General features: G+C 52.8%; 1 protein-coding gene across 2 annotated transcripts; it reads right to left on the reverse strand.

The window, feature by feature from the left end:
* Positions 1 to 30: 30 nt before the first annotated feature.
* On the reverse strand, positions 31 to 14,443 carry Clip3 (CAP-Gly domain containing linker protein 3). 2 transcript variants are annotated; one of them, XM_075985575.1, is made up of 14 exons: positions 14,093 to 14,443; positions 13,574 to 13,798; positions 9,284 to 9,423; positions 9,104 to 9,197; positions 8,754 to 8,915; positions 8,285 to 8,403; positions 7,318 to 7,554; positions 5,237 to 5,372; positions 4,946 to 5,074; positions 3,900 to 4,043; positions 3,675 to 3,798; positions 3,431 to 3,495; positions 2,189 to 2,261; positions 31 to 1,591 (listed from the first exon to the last, which is right to left on the reverse strand). In XM_075985575.1, exons 2-14 carry the CDS (start codon positions 13,737 to 13,739, stop codon positions 1,537 to 1,539), a joined length of 1,644 nt encoding a protein of 547 aa, XP_075841690.1. In that variant the 5' UTR covers positions 13,740 to 13,798; positions 14,093 to 14,443; the 3' UTR covers positions 31 to 1,536. The 2 variants fall into 2 exon arrangements, with proteins under 2 accessions (XP_075841690.1, XP_075841700.1); XM_075985585.1 differs by having other exon boundaries at positions 13,574 to 13,761; positions 14,093 to 14,441.

Raw genomic sequence — 14,443 nt, forward strand, 5'->3', positions numbered from 1 at the left:
CAGTAAACCCCCAGAGACCTGACACCAGAAGGCCATAGAAACGTCTTTATTGTAGAGGACAGGAGTCATGCTGAGTTTGGGGACCATGCAGTGAAGGGGCAGTTGTGAGCTGTCCTTGGTGATCAGGGCCCCAGGTGTGCTCTGGACCCACGGGGCCTTCAGGTTCTCCCTCAGGCTGTTGGTCTGGCCCAGGTGCTGTGAGGTCATTTGGGGCCGATGACTCAGTGTCTTGGACCTGTGACCGGAAGGTAGATTGGAATAGGGACTCCAAGACTCGGCGTCCTGTGAGAGCCCCAGGGCCCTGCACAAATTAGAAGTCAGAGATTTTGGACTTGGGGGTTCCCTTGAGGATGGGGCCCGAGAAATTTGGAGTTTGGGAGATCAGAAGATCCATGGACTGAGGGCACTGGAATCCTCTCTATTCTTGTTCCCAAAGGTGGGACCCCCTGTAGGGTCTCCTGGCGCCTGGGAGTCAGGTTTGAGAAGTCCTGGAAGCCTGGGATTTCTCCTAGCAACAGGTTCCTTCCTCCCGGTCCTAAGGACCTTGTGGTTGGGGGTTTCCTGAGAGTTTGAATTTGGGGTCTTAAATTTGGGATTCCCTGGGGATTTGAAGATTCTGTGACCTGGGTAGGGGGAGTCTTGGGAATTAGAAATTTGGGGCGTTCTAGGGATTGTAGGAGTTGGAGGCATCGGGAATTGGGGGATATATATATATATATTCTCTGGAATTTGAATTCCCCAGAATTCTAGAATGGGGGGTCTCCAAATTTGGGGATTTCCCCTAAGGGGAAAGTTATTACTTTTAAAAAATAGAGAATTTTCTGGGAGCCTTGGCCAGCACAGGGACTGTGGGCCATGTGGGGTGGGCTTCGTACAAGGCACTGGGGTTTTCTCAAGGGCGCAGAGGGCAGGAAGACTTGGTGTCCTGTAATTCATACTTCCAGGACTGGTTTGGTGTTTGCAAATTGGGGATGACTGGGCTGGTTAAGTGGGTATCTTCTTCGGGGGTGAGAATAGGGTCTTAGTGAATGGGGTATCTGATAAGGAGATTAGCGTATGGGGGCTTTCAGGTGACCTTGGGGTCACAGCATCTCGAGGAGACTGATGTTCGATGGGGACGGTGATATGGACGGCTGTTCTGGAGGTATGACCTATGCTTAAGGAGAATGGGGGTGGGCCTCTGATCCACTGCTGAGTGACTCAAGAATGTCCTGTCGTGGAGAGGGCCAGCATCACTTGGGTGATGTGGAAATGTGTTTATTGGGGGAAACTCTGCTCTGAAAGGTAGGGGACAGGGGACTAGCCTGAAGGTGCTACTCAGGGAATCTCTTTTTGGGGTAACATGAGGTCTGTGTTTGGGGAGCTGTCATGGGAGATCTGTTAACAATGGGACCTCAGTAATCGAGGGCTGGCTAACAGGGGGTTTCTATTCTGGAGGTATCACTGGGAGTCTCTATCTTGGGGTGATTGGGGGGGGCTCCTTGAGTCAGGAGATGCTAGAGGGGATGCTGTCTCTTTGTCAGGTATCCAGGGCCTCTAGGACTGCATCTCCGCCCTCAGCATCCAGGGAAACCAGCAGCAGAAGAGTAATCTGAAAGAGGGAGAAGCAGGTCACACGGGGAGACATCTGGCTCCCTCATCCATTCCTGTGTGTGGCACTCTGCCTCTGGCTGTGCCTTCTTAGGCTTGTGCAGTGTGTGTGTGTGGTGTGCTGTATGTGCATGTGTGTGTACATGTATTGTGTATGTGCATGTATGTGGTGTGTGCGTGCGTGTGTGTGTGTGTGTGTGTGTGTGTGTGTGTTGGGGTCTCTACTTCCTTTAGCTGAAGTCTCCACAAGTCAGTCAAACCCTTCATTCTAAAGATGGTCTCTCTCTCTTTCTCTCTCTCAAACTCACAGAGATCCACCTGCCTCTGCCTCCCAAGTGCTAGGATTAGAGGTGTGCAACACCACCATCTGGCATTCTTTTTTTTTTAAGGGTTTTTATGAGACTGTCTCATTGTGTAGCCCAGGGTGCATGGAATTCTTGATCCTCTGGCCCTCTGGGTGCTGGGATCATAGGCATACACCACCACATCCAGTACTCACAACTTAACTTCCATTTCCAGCCCACGTAGGGCTGTGGACACCCATAGCCAATGGCCTTGTAGCTATCTCTACCATTCTGCTAGATGGTTTGCCACGCACCTGGAGATAGAGTTCTCTGATGCAATGTCCTTTGGGGTCCGGACTGTTGTGAAGGTGCGTTTGGGCTGTGTCACTAGAGAGGAAGGCAAGGTTCCAAGTGAGATGACAGTAGACTCAGCCGGGTTATCATCCCATGCCCTACTCTGTCATGATATCTGTCCATGTCTCCAGGCCTTGACCAGATTCATTCAGTTGCCATATGCATCTGAACCTCCAGTCATAAATACTTGCTCTGCCTCCCCTGCCCCTGCCAATAATTACCCATGCCTCCAAAACTTCCATTGAACGCTGCTTAGAGCCTTGCGTTTTGTTAGTTAGGTTACTTTCCTAAATGGTCTCACTGTGTAGTTGAGGTTCATCTTAAATTCACGATCCTTCCCCCTCAGCTCCATGAATGTTGGTCTTATAGATTTCTATGTGTGTGCACATGCACACTGATGTTTTGCCTGCATGTATGTCTATGTCAGATCCTCTGGAACTGGATTTACAGGCAGTAGTGGGCCACCATGTGGGTGCTGGGAATTGAGCCCGGGTCTTCTGGAAGAACCAGTGCTCTTGACCACTGAGCCAACTCTCCATCTCCACAAATAGTCTGTGGTTTTTTCTCAGTGCTAAAGATGGAACCCAGGGCCTATGTATGCATGCTGAGCCATACCCCACCCCAGATCCTCACTAGGTCGTTCGTCTTTTTTTTTTTTCCTTTTGGTTTTTCAAAACACGGTTTCTTTGTGTAGCTTTAGAACCTGTCCTGGAACTCTCTGTAGACCAGGCTGGCCTCCAACTAACAGAGATCCACCAGTCTCTGCCTCCCAAGTGCTGGGATTAAAAAGGAGTGTGCCACCACTGCCTAGCTCTCACTGGGAGATTCTAGGCAGGGGCTCTACCACTGAGCCACACCCCAGCCCCTCACTGGGGGATTCTAGGCAGGGGCTCTACCACTGAGCCACACCCTAGCCCCTCACTTGGGGATTCTAGGCAGGGGCTCTACCACTGAGCCACACCCTAGCCCCTCACTTGGGGATTCTAGGCAGGGGCTCTATAACTTAAACTATATTCCAAACCATCATAGCCTTGTTAACCTTCCCTTATCTACAGTACCTATCTTCCCTGGGACCCTATCTTAGATTTTACTGGGCCATGTGTATCAAATGAAATGCCAGAGACTATTACTAGCATACCTGAGAACCTACAGCCCTTCTCCCAAGACCCACATGGCTCCCTGCATCCCAGCCTCCAACTCACTTGTAACTTGATGCACTTTTTTGGCTCCAACACTGTCTCCAGGGGGATCGGTGGATCCACCAATCCTGGGGAGACACAGAAAATTCAGAGCCGTGAAGGATAGGAGCTGCACCCCAGAGAGCACCAAGGAAAGAGGTATAGTATGACATCAACCATAGTGTCCTGTCTGTCCAAGAAGAGGCAATCTGAGGGGAGGCGTGGGCTCTAGGTGGCTTCCCAAGTTGAGGGGCAGAGTAAGACTCACCTCTGGATGCGTGAAGCTGGTGCAAAGACCCCATGTCGCGGGGCGCAGGTAAAGTACCGAACTCCAAACACAGAGCCGTCATGTTTGCCTGTGGGTTGGTCCAGCTCGATGCCATACCAGTAACCTGCGGCAGGGCGTAGTGAGCAGGCCTTAACCTCAGTGCTGAGCATGGAACCTAGGCCCTTACACATCAGAGCCACGCCCCAGCCCAGACTCCCACCTCACCTGGAGCAAAGTCAGTCTTCCCATAGAAGCGCACAATCCCCTGCTTCTGGCCGGCGACAAGGACTTGGTCTCCAACTTCAGCCTTGGCCCCTTCACGCTGCTGTAGGCTGCCCAGAGATGGGGAAGATGGCGACTTCTTCTTCCCTGGGAATGGAAGGTAAATATATGCAGACCAAAGAAAAACCTGAGGCAGAAGTCATGAGCCCCAACATTTTCCTTTGAAAATGCAGGGAAGGGAGCTGGAGGTGTGGCTCGGGAGAACAGCACTTGCCTAGCGGACCTCAAGTCCCGAATGACGTTTCTCAGCAGGACCAAGAATTAAAAGAATTAAAGGCAGTGGTGTACGCCTATAGTCTCAGGACTCGGGAGACTGGGGCAAGACCACTTGCGTCAGTGTGGTTGAGAGCAGCCTGTGCAACCCAGTGGGACTTCATCTCAAAGGGCAGAGCTCAACACAAGTGTGAGAATGTGAGCTTGGATCCCCAGCACCCAGGTGAAAAGCCACGTGCAGGGATGCACTGAGAGGGCGAATCCCTGGAGCCTGAGTGCTGGCCAGCCTAGCCAAATGTATGATCAGGTTCAGTGAGAGAAAGTGGAAGCTGGGCAGTGGTGGCACGTGCCTTTAATCCCAGCACTGAGGAGGCAGAGGCAGGAGGATTTCCACACGAGCATGCATACATGTATGAGCGCACCTGCCAACACTCGTCCATACGTAGGCACATACCTCAGAGCGGGGGAAGGTGGGAAGATGAAGCTGAATTTTGCTCTGAGAGTACCTTTATTTACAAACTATTATACTCCAGAAACTTCTGGAACAATAACCTCTAGAGACAGATTCTACCCTAAAATTGGTCTTTGAGCCTTAGAGGAAACTACATCTCAGGAGGTTGGGAACCCCAGAGGTCCTTCCAAAAGCTGAGTTGGGTCAATGGCGAGCCAAAGGAGAAACCACATCCCTGAAGCAGGGAGTTGCGTATTCTCAACAGAATCCCAGGAGCTGAGCTACCCACATGATGTCCCCAAGGCTGGCTCTTCTCACTCCTTACCTTTGTGTTCCCTCCGGCCTTTGCCAGTTACACGGGAGAAATCCATCCGGGGAGTCCGGGGCGTGGAGGTAACAGAAGAGGGGGGTGCGTCCACTGCCTTGGAGATCTTGGACACAGAAGCAAAGAGACCTGGGGAGGAGGCAGAACCTACGTTTGGCATCTTCCAAGTAAAAAGAGACCCTCTCTCTCCCTTTGCTGTGTCCCCAACACCACCCCTTTCCCCAAACAGCAGCATCATAAGAACTGGCCATATCCCCATCCCACCATCCCGGGCCCCAGTTAGAGACTGACCCTGCTTTGGAGGGCAGATAAAGTACCGGACACCCCCAACACTGCCATCGTTCTTGCCCTCCGGTTCATCTAGCTCCACGCCCACCCACTGGCCGCTGGCGAACTCGGTGGTCCCGCAGAACCGCAGCGTGCCCGTCTGGGGAGACAAGGGTGACAGGGCTTGGACCATAGTGAACACAGTGCGCTACTATAGACAGCATGGCAGGGTGGATGTGGGAACCCAGGTCCAGTTCTCAGCTCTGATATCACTACTCCTAGCTATGAAACTGCATCTCCATATGCCTCAGTTCTTATCCACCAAGAGGGAACAAAGCTTGTATCTACTTGGTGAAGATGCTAAGGGGAGGGAGATACAGAACTCACTGGCCCTGGGCTCCATCCCCAGCATCATCAGCAAAATATGCTCTCATGGAACTGTCCTACCTACCACAGCGAAGCCATAGCCACAGGTAACATACAAGTGAAAACTGGCGCCAGGTCTGGTGACTCATGCCTGCAACTTCAGCACTTGACGCTGAGGCAGAAGGACTCAGCAGGTTCCAGTCTAGCCAAGGCCACAGAGTGAGACCCCGTCTCAGCTAATGTGTCCTTGTCATCCCCACCTTGAGCTAGGCCTAGATATCTTGATCTTTCTGTCTTAGTCTCCCCCAGTGCTGGATTTCAAGCATGTGACATCACACGTGGCTTAAGAACAGGGGAGGGCGGGGCGATGGTGGCGCACGCCTTTAATCCCAGCACTCGGGAGGCAGAGGCAGGCGGATCTCTGTGAGTACGAGACCAGCCTGGTCTACAGAGCTAGTTCCAGGACAGGCTCCAAAGCCACAGAGAAACCCTGTCTCGAAAAACCAAAAAAAAAAAAAAAAAAAAAACAGGGGAGGAAGGAAGCCTTTTTAAGACACATAAGGATGCTGGGGAGATGGTTCAGTGGCTAAGAGCACTTACTGTTCTTTAAAATAGCAGTTTGGTTCCCAGCACCCACATCAGGAGGCACACAAACCACATATGACTCTAGCTCCAGGTGGTCCAACAGCCACACCTGGACCCTCTGGGCACTGCATTCCTGTGCACACAGATATCTATACACACAATTGTATAACTCTCTGGAGTCGGTTCTTCTACCTCTACATGGACTCCGGGGTTTGAACTCAGGTTGTGGGGCCTGCGTGACCAGCACACCTCTACCTCTGCCATCTCACAGCCCCATGAGTTTTTGGTCAAGAAACAAAATGTGACCTCACAGTTTCTCACTGGGCAAAAACCAAACTCCCAGTTCCTTCTAGACCCCTGCAGGTCTGGTGTGATCCATCACCTTCTGACCTCTCTAGAGCCCCTCTTACCCACAATTCCTCTGCTCTCACACTTTCCCTCCTATCTCCTGGGTCATAACTGCTGCGAGCTACTCTCTCAGCCTGGACATCACCTCCTCCAGGAGGAACAACTCCTGCTAAACCCCTCTTGCCTCCAGCCAGAGACGGTTGCCTAAATCTGGCACTGAATGTTTTTCACAGCCCTTGCTACCACTGGACATGACCTTAACCATAGCAGTACTTCACGGTCTCTATTCCATGAACAGTAGCAGAACTCCACGAGACCAGAGCTGGGATTGACCCAACCCTCTGTCCTAAACAAATGGGCTCAGCATGAGGAACACCAGGAGAATGGTGAAAGCTGAGGAGCCTGGATGGAGGCAGGTTTTCTCTGCCTCTCCCCACCCCCATTTGTTTGAACTTGGGGCACTTTCTGCTTCTCTTCTCCTGGGCCACATGTCTTCCAGGTGGACCTCACCATGGTGCTCTCTAGCCCGTCATCCCCGTCAAAGCCTTGACTTTGTACCTGAGGGTGAAGTGGCCCACAAGCCTTCCAGGGGAGCCATAGGTGTGTAGAGCTATGCTAAGCACTTCTGTATTGGGCTGTCACTGTCAGGGGACAGGTGTGTTTCCTCGCCAGAGCCAGAGCTCAGCACAGGGTAGAGCACCTTCTAGAATGAAGTACGGTGTGACTGCTGGGGCAGTGAGCAAAGGGTCAGCCTGTCTACGGCCCATGCACCCGACTCTGAGTCCCCCCGCCCCCCAGCTCCTGACCTTCTGGCCATCTAGCAGCACTCGGTCTCCTAGGCGCAGGCCCAGGGCACTGAGCATGAGATTGCCTGGAACATTGTCATAGTTGGGTAGTGTGACTTTGGGAAGGGTGCAAGACAGTGGCACAGCCTCTTCCAGCAGGGTCCGTAGTTCCTTGGCCACCAGTGCCGCCTCTGCCTTGTCAAGGGACATGTCCATAGGGTCCGGGACCACTTCCGCTGGTACCTGTCCCTTTCGATTCTGTGGGCCAAAGAGAACAGAAGGAATAGGGACTGAGTGGGACAAGCCATACCCTCTTGGGAATCACACCTCAGACCCCCAGATTGAGTAAAGAAGGAGTTATGCTAGGTTACAGCTCAGGCCAACTTGGAAGTAAGAAGAAATGGGGCATAAAGACATAGATGTGGCCTGGGTATAGTGGTGCACTCCTGCCAGGTCTACAGAGTGAGTTCCAGGTCAGTCAGGGATATATTGTGGAACCTTGTCTCAAAAAAGAAGAAACGTTGGCACGGTGGGGGCATGGGGCGCACCTTTAGTCCTAGCAAACAAAGCCAAACAACAGAAAAAGATACAGACTCAACCTCCAAGACTCTGGGACTTGTTACATCACAGATTCTGGTCAACCAGGACTGAAAAAAAAGAGCATTGCCCTCCATTTTCCCATAGCACATCCAGGGCAAGTCTTTTGATCCGCCCCCTCCCCCAGATTCCCCACTGTAAAACGGCTTATAGCCAGCAGCTGTGACCCACGCCTTTAATCCCAGCACTCCGGAGGCAGAGGCAGGTGGGTCTCTGGGAGTTCAAGGCCAGCCTGGTCTTCAAGAGCTAGTTCCAGGACAGCCAGGACTGTGACACAAAGAAACCCTGTCTCGCTTTCCTAATATTTTAGGAGGGGTCTTGATCCTCTGCAGAGACTAGCTGAAGGGAAGAGGATGGCAGGAGGGAGGAGATAAAGGCGTGGCGGCAGTACCCTCAGCGCTGGGTTGGCACCATGCTCCAGTAAACATTTGGCGGCGCCCAGGCACAGATTCGAAGCAGCGATGTGCAGAGCTGAGCCATGGTTGAAGTCACTGCACGTCGAGTTCACCACTGGGAGTGGGCAGGTGAGAGAGGAGTGATGAGTGAGCGACTTCCTGGTCCACATGGAGCCCCACTCCCTGCTCCGGGCTCCCTGGCTCTAGGCTGCACCCATCTTGCCCACTTGCTCACCCTTCCCTTCCATCCCAATGTCGTCTACCCTACCCCCTGAGCCCCGCCCCCCTCCCGCGCCCCTCCAGCCCCTGCTTCCTGTTTTTATCCCTTCACCTTTTAAGATCAGGCCTCATTTCTTACCTTTTCATCTTGGGTCTTCTCCCCTTACCCAGATCCTGGCCCCTACACTCTCAAAACTCGGGGCACTCCGGGCCCCTCCTCGTCCCAGCCAGGGTCCGCCTACTCACCCCTGGGCCTTGCCCCCTTCAGCAGCACACGCACTAGGTCTGGCACATCAAAATAAGCCGCATAGTGAAGCGCATTCATGTTGGTCCAGCGGCTGCGCAGGGTCACATCTGCGCCCAGCGCCAGCAGCTGCTGTGAGAGACGCACCGCTGCTGCAGGGTCTCCTGCAAAAGAGCCAGGGTCAGCTTGGAAGCCTTTCTCAACCACATGCACCAACATGTAGGGAGGGACTCCGGAGGTCTGTATTTGGGGTCTTAGATTTGGGGTCCAGATGGACTCTTAGGGCCAGAGTCTTTGGTGGTTTTGAGGGTATCTGGATTGAGAGCCGAGGTTTTGGGGTCTGGGCTCTCACCGACTCCATGGGCCCCAGCCTTGCACGCATAATGGAGCAGTGTCATGTCGGTGAGTCCATCGCGATCATTCACGTGGCAGCCACGACGCAGAATCTAGGAGAGTCAGAAGACAACATAGGGTTACCCAAATCCGGGGGCACCGAAGCTCCTCCACCCCCAGTCTCCCAGGACGCTCCTACCTCATTGCCGATGACGTCTATTTTGTGCTGCACTTGGGGCACCCACTGGCGAACGATGGCGAACAGCTCTGGGATGGTGGTCTTCGGGTCAAACAGAATCTCCTGGCACGCAGGGTCATTGGGATCGAAGAAGGTGAAAGCTGGAGAAAGAAGCACAGAGTCACCCCAGGCAAGCTGACTCCCCTCGACATCTTGAGGAAGGAGACCCCAGATCATTGCCCTTAGAGTCTAGAATACACAGTTGGTGGTCCCAGGCTACAGCCAACCCACAGGTGTTTTCTGGAAGACCAGCAAGTTCCAACATAAAAAGGGCATTAAATGAATAACATAGAGATGCCCGATATCTTGAGACTTTGGATAACATATAAATGCCCGATATCTTGAGAAATTGGACAATCAGGTAATTCTGTCCTTTGAAACAGTAGTTGCAGGTTCTGCACCTTCAGATCTCCATGTTCAAGGGTCCCTAAGGCTCTGAACCCTAGTGACTCAGTCAAACTATGGGCAGAGGGAGCTGGGAGAGGCAGCACATGCTGGGCATCTCAGCACTCGGCAATAACGTCAGGAATATTGGTAGGCTGAAGCTGGCATGGACTAACTGAATAGACAGGCAAATTCTAGGTCAGCCTGATCTCCAAAATCTAGCTGCTGGAGACACAGCTCAGCAGTAGACTGCTTGCTTAGTGTGCACAAAGTCCTGAATTCAGTCCTCAGCACCACACACACATACACACACACACACACACACACACACACACACACGCACAGCCTAGTAAAATTTCCAGAGGGCTGGGCGGTGGTGGTGCACACCTTTAATCTCAGCACTTGGGAAGCAGAGGCAGAGGAATCTCTGTGAGTTTGAGGCCAGTCTGGTCTATAGAATGAGTTCCAGGACAGCCAGGGCTACACAGAGAAACAAACAAACTAAAAAACCAGGCAGGACATAGAGCACTTATGTGGAACACTGGAGAGACAACAGAGATAGCTTTATGAATTGTACGACAGCCTAGTCTGAAAAAACAAGTTCTAGGCCAGCCAGGGATACACAGTGGGGCCCCATCTCAAATAACTGAGCCAGAAGTCTTGGGGTTTTGAGGCCAGGTAGATGACTCAGGGGTTAAGACTGACTGCTGCTCTTGCAGAAGACTTGAGTTCAGTTCCTAGCACCCACATCACATGGCTCACATCTCCTGGAACTCTAGGTCCAGGGTGATTTGACACCTCTGGGCGTCTATCCACACACAGACATGCATACATATGCATAATTTAAAAAGTAGTAAGGCCAGGCGATGGTGGTGCATGCCTTTTGTCCCAGGACTCAGGAGGCCGAGGCTGGTGGATCCTTGTGAGTTTGAGGCCAGCCTGGTCTACAAAGTGAGTTCTAGGACAGCCAGAGTTGTTACACAGAGAAACCCTGTCTCAAAAAAAGTAAATAATAATAATAATAGTAGTAAATATTTAAAATGTAAGCTCTGTGTAGCATATACAAAATGGAGCCCTGAACGACCAAAATGGAGCTCTGGTCTGAGGCCTGTCAAGTCAGTGCTAACGGCACGTCTATCTTCCCATGTGAGATGCTGGCAAGTGTTCTCTCAGTGGCACTCAGCAGGGCCTCAGCATGTGCTGACTGGATCCCACACAGCCCAGAGACGTGACCCATGGACAGTGAGTCAGGAGTCCTGCCCTACTCACCAACGTCACAGCCTTTCTTGGCTCAGAACTTTTTCCTGGCTCCCATCCCTTTTACAGGACTGTCCACAGTCCTCCTGTGGCGCACTAGGCTGTGCACAATCTGGCCCCTCCATTTTCTGCACTTTCCCTCTCCCTCGGTCCCCTTCAGCCAACTGACCTTCTGTCCCTCCAATGTGCCAAGCAAATTCTTGTTTCTCGGCACTTGCTGTTGTCCCATGGCAGCCCCTCCCTCAGCCCTTCATCTCTGCAGACGTCACCTCCACAGAAAGACCTCCTCACATCGTGGGGTCCACACCACTACACTCCCTCCTGGATGAGCTTCCTCTTATACCTCAGCACAGCGCATTCTCCAAACACAGTGTGTAGGCTCCCACCTCAGTGTTTCCTCTGCTACCTCTTTCTCTTCCTCCCTCTCTCTGCTGAGGACAGAATCCAAGGTCTTCCTCTAAGCAAGCACTCTGCCACCAAACCACACCCCCAGGCCCTTGCTGCTGTTCTCTTTCTCTCCCACTTTCACTTGTCACCTTCCCTGGGACGTCAACACCGGGTTTCTGTCCTGCCTTCCTTATGCCTCTGGCCCCACAGCTGGGGGTGCCATCCTTCTGCCCACTGCACACAGTACCTAGCACACAGGAAAGGCCCAATGTTACTCTTCGGAAGTAACGTATGAACTGGACAAATGCCCCCCATAGCTTTCTCTCTGGAATAAGCCACATTAAAAGAGATCCCTTGTTCTAAGCAGGATTACTCCAACAGTCTAGCCTAGGGGCTGTGCCTTCCAGACAGATCCAGTTTCTGGGGTGGGCACTCCTACTACACCCCAAACCCCCAGATTATATTGTGTGCGAGCCTCTGTGCACACACAGACGGACAGAGTCCACTGTGGAAAACAGAGGTTGCTACTGGGTGACTTCCTCAACTGGTCACCTTAGTTTTTGGATAGACAGGGTCTCTTATGGAACCTGGAGCTCACCGATTATCTAGACAGGGCAGTCAGCCGGAGGTATCCCCCTGTCTCTGTCTCCTCAGCACTGAGATCACAGAGGCCAGCAGTCGTGCCCAGCTTTTTATGCATGTTGGGGACCCAGCTGCTCACGGTTGCATGGCAAAGACTACATCAACTGAGCCACCTCACCAGCTAATATTCTTTTTGTTTTTCTAATTAGTCTGAGGTTTGTCCCTCTGGTCTACCTCTGGTAGGTGACATGTTCACAGGCGTTCCCTCCGGCCTCATTCCAGCACTGCCGCCTCTCTAAACCTGGTACTAGTGTCTGAATCTCACAGCTACTGGGAATTCCCAGTCAATGCTTTCTCTGGAGAAGTCCTGGATCCAGCCCTGGCTGAGTCCCATCTCTCTAATCAGAAGCCAGAAGGACCTTTTAAGGCTGTCAATCAAGAGCCAGTGAGTTGGCTCTGCTGGTTAAGGTAAAAGCTTGGTACCAAGCCTGATGACCTGAGTTCGGTCCCTGGGACTCACATGGTGGAAGGAGAGGACTGACATCCGAAATGTGTCCCCTGACCGCCACACACACACTGCGGCATACATGTGCAAACACACTCACCAAGTCTATTAAAATGTAATAACAAGACTGTCCATCGAACCTGCCACTTTTAAATTACACGTACTGTTCTCTCCATTCACACTCATAATACAGTATCAGTCCTTGGCGTGGTTTCAAGTCCCTTCCGGATCTGTTCCTTGGTTCACCTCCACTCTGATCACCCCCTAAATGTGGCTTTGTCGTCTTCCCACTCCAAACTCTCTTCTCCAGCTGGAGCTCTCTCTCCATATTGCTTACGACTGTTTCCTCCTTGCACTTTGGACCTCAACCTGCAACACGCATCATCAGAGCGACCCAGCCCAGCTCCCCAGAGTCTCGGGCTGGAAGGAAGGCTCTGTCTTTGGATACTGTGACGGCACGAACTCCACTGTGCACTCAGGAGGTAATTTGGTGGGTCTCTCTGAAAGCAAGGCTCATGCCTGGATCCTTATCACAAAGCCTGTGATACTTAGCCCTCCGTGCATGGTAAGACGCTTTGTTTCTCAAGCTGCTCTCAGCTCCTACCTCACATCCTTGTACCCTAGATCCTTTATTCCTGTGTTTAATTCTCCTGCAGCCACCTCCCCCCACTCCAAACTGGATCTTCCCCAGATGGGACCTCCAAAGGGGAACCCTGTCTTTAAAGGCTCTCGCAGCACTGTTCTGGATAAAATCAGCCTCATTGTCTCCTGTATTCATATTTAGGCTCATTCGTGTGGCTGTGCTTGGGGCCTGGGAGCTCTCTCAGCAAAGCTTTAGGAGAGCCTTGCTCTGTGCTGTAGCCCCAGTGTCTAGCGTAAAGTTAGGTTCACAGCAGCGTCCGTGCAATGTTTGCTGAATGACTAAACGATTGAACTGGTGTCATGAATGGGAGACTAGAATTTTTCCAGCCCCATTCTCCAATAGATGAATGTAATTGAGGAAGGGGAGCGGTCTAAAAGGCTCTGCAACTAAGACTACCCTGAACCACTTTTAGCATGCCCCCACCATCACCATCAATACGGCTCAGCCAAGACACCTAACGCTCCAAAGATTCCAGGGTGGGGACAGTGGTTACCGTAGTCCTTGGGGAGTGGGGCAGGTGCTGAGGGGTGCACAACAGGCTTCTGCCGGCGTTCTTGGGTGGGGCTGGGGGCTTCTGGGACAGGTTCATCCTCTTCCTCCTCTTCTTCCTCCTCCCCTCGGGGTGGAGGGGCCATTGGGGCAGGATCTGTCTTAGTCATGGTCCTCGGTAGCTCTGGGGGGCTTGAACAAAGTTGGAGGGGTGGCCTGAAGGCTAATTCTGAAAATAGAGGTCAGCTAGAGATGGCGCCCCACAGCGCGGGGGGTTCAAGCCCACAGAACCCCGGGTGGCTCCTTGTCCGCAGCTCTGGTTTTGGCAGCCACAGAGATCCCTGTTACTCAATAGAAGGCCGGGGATATGCGCCCCAACGGCTGCCACCTCCCTCAGGCCCAGCCTCCCATTCTTCTCTTCGGGTGCCAGGCCCCTGGGTCTCGGCCGCCCCCTCCCGGGGTTTGTTTATCTAGGGATGCAGGATGCTTTGCCCCTCCCCTTCTCACCAGCCTCCCATCTTACCTTGGATGGCGGGTGTTGGAGAGAAAGGCTGGAACTGAGGAGACTGCCGGAGTAACGGGGTGTCAGTGTCGGGGGGAAGAGATGGGGGAGGAGAGGGAGACAGAGAGAAGGGGACGAGGCCCAGACACTGGCGGGGGATGGGGGAATAGAGAAGGAGGGGCACTGAGGGAGCATGCGCAGTGGCTAGACGCGGGTAGGGGAGGGGAGGCGGGAGGAGATGCAGGGAGACAGCGCGTCGAGGTGGAAGCTAGAGGTAGCAGCGGGAAGGGGCCAGACTCTCAGGACCTCCAGAGGAAGGGGAGACGACGGCTTCCTGGAAGGATGCGACAGGCATAGAAATTGGAGCGGGAT

Source organism: Microtus pennsylvanicus, chromosome 1 (genome assembly GCF_037038515.1).
Source record: "Microtus pennsylvanicus isolate mMicPen1 chromosome 1, mMicPen1.hap1, whole genome shotgun sequence".
In the NCBI taxonomy this organism is placed as follows: domain Eukaryota; kingdom Metazoa; phylum Chordata; class Mammalia; order Rodentia; family Cricetidae; genus Microtus; species Microtus pennsylvanicus.

What these genes read in the sequence shown, in the direction of transcription:
- Clip3 (XM_075985575.1), bottom strand. Translation starts at nt 13,739, where the DNA reads ATGACTAAGACAGATCCTGCCCCAATGGCCCCTCCACCCCGAGGGGAG. An exon ending in TATCTGCCCTCCAAAGCAGG is followed by an intron (nt 5,075 to 5,236) that starts GTCAGTCTCTAA and finishes CCTCCTCCCCAG; the next exon opens with GTCTCTTTGCTTCTGTGTCC. An exon ending in AAAAGTGCATCAAGTTACAA is followed by an intron (nt 2,262 to 3,430) that starts GTGAGTTGGAGG and finishes CTTCCTCTCTAG; the next exon opens with TGACACAGCCCAAACGCACC.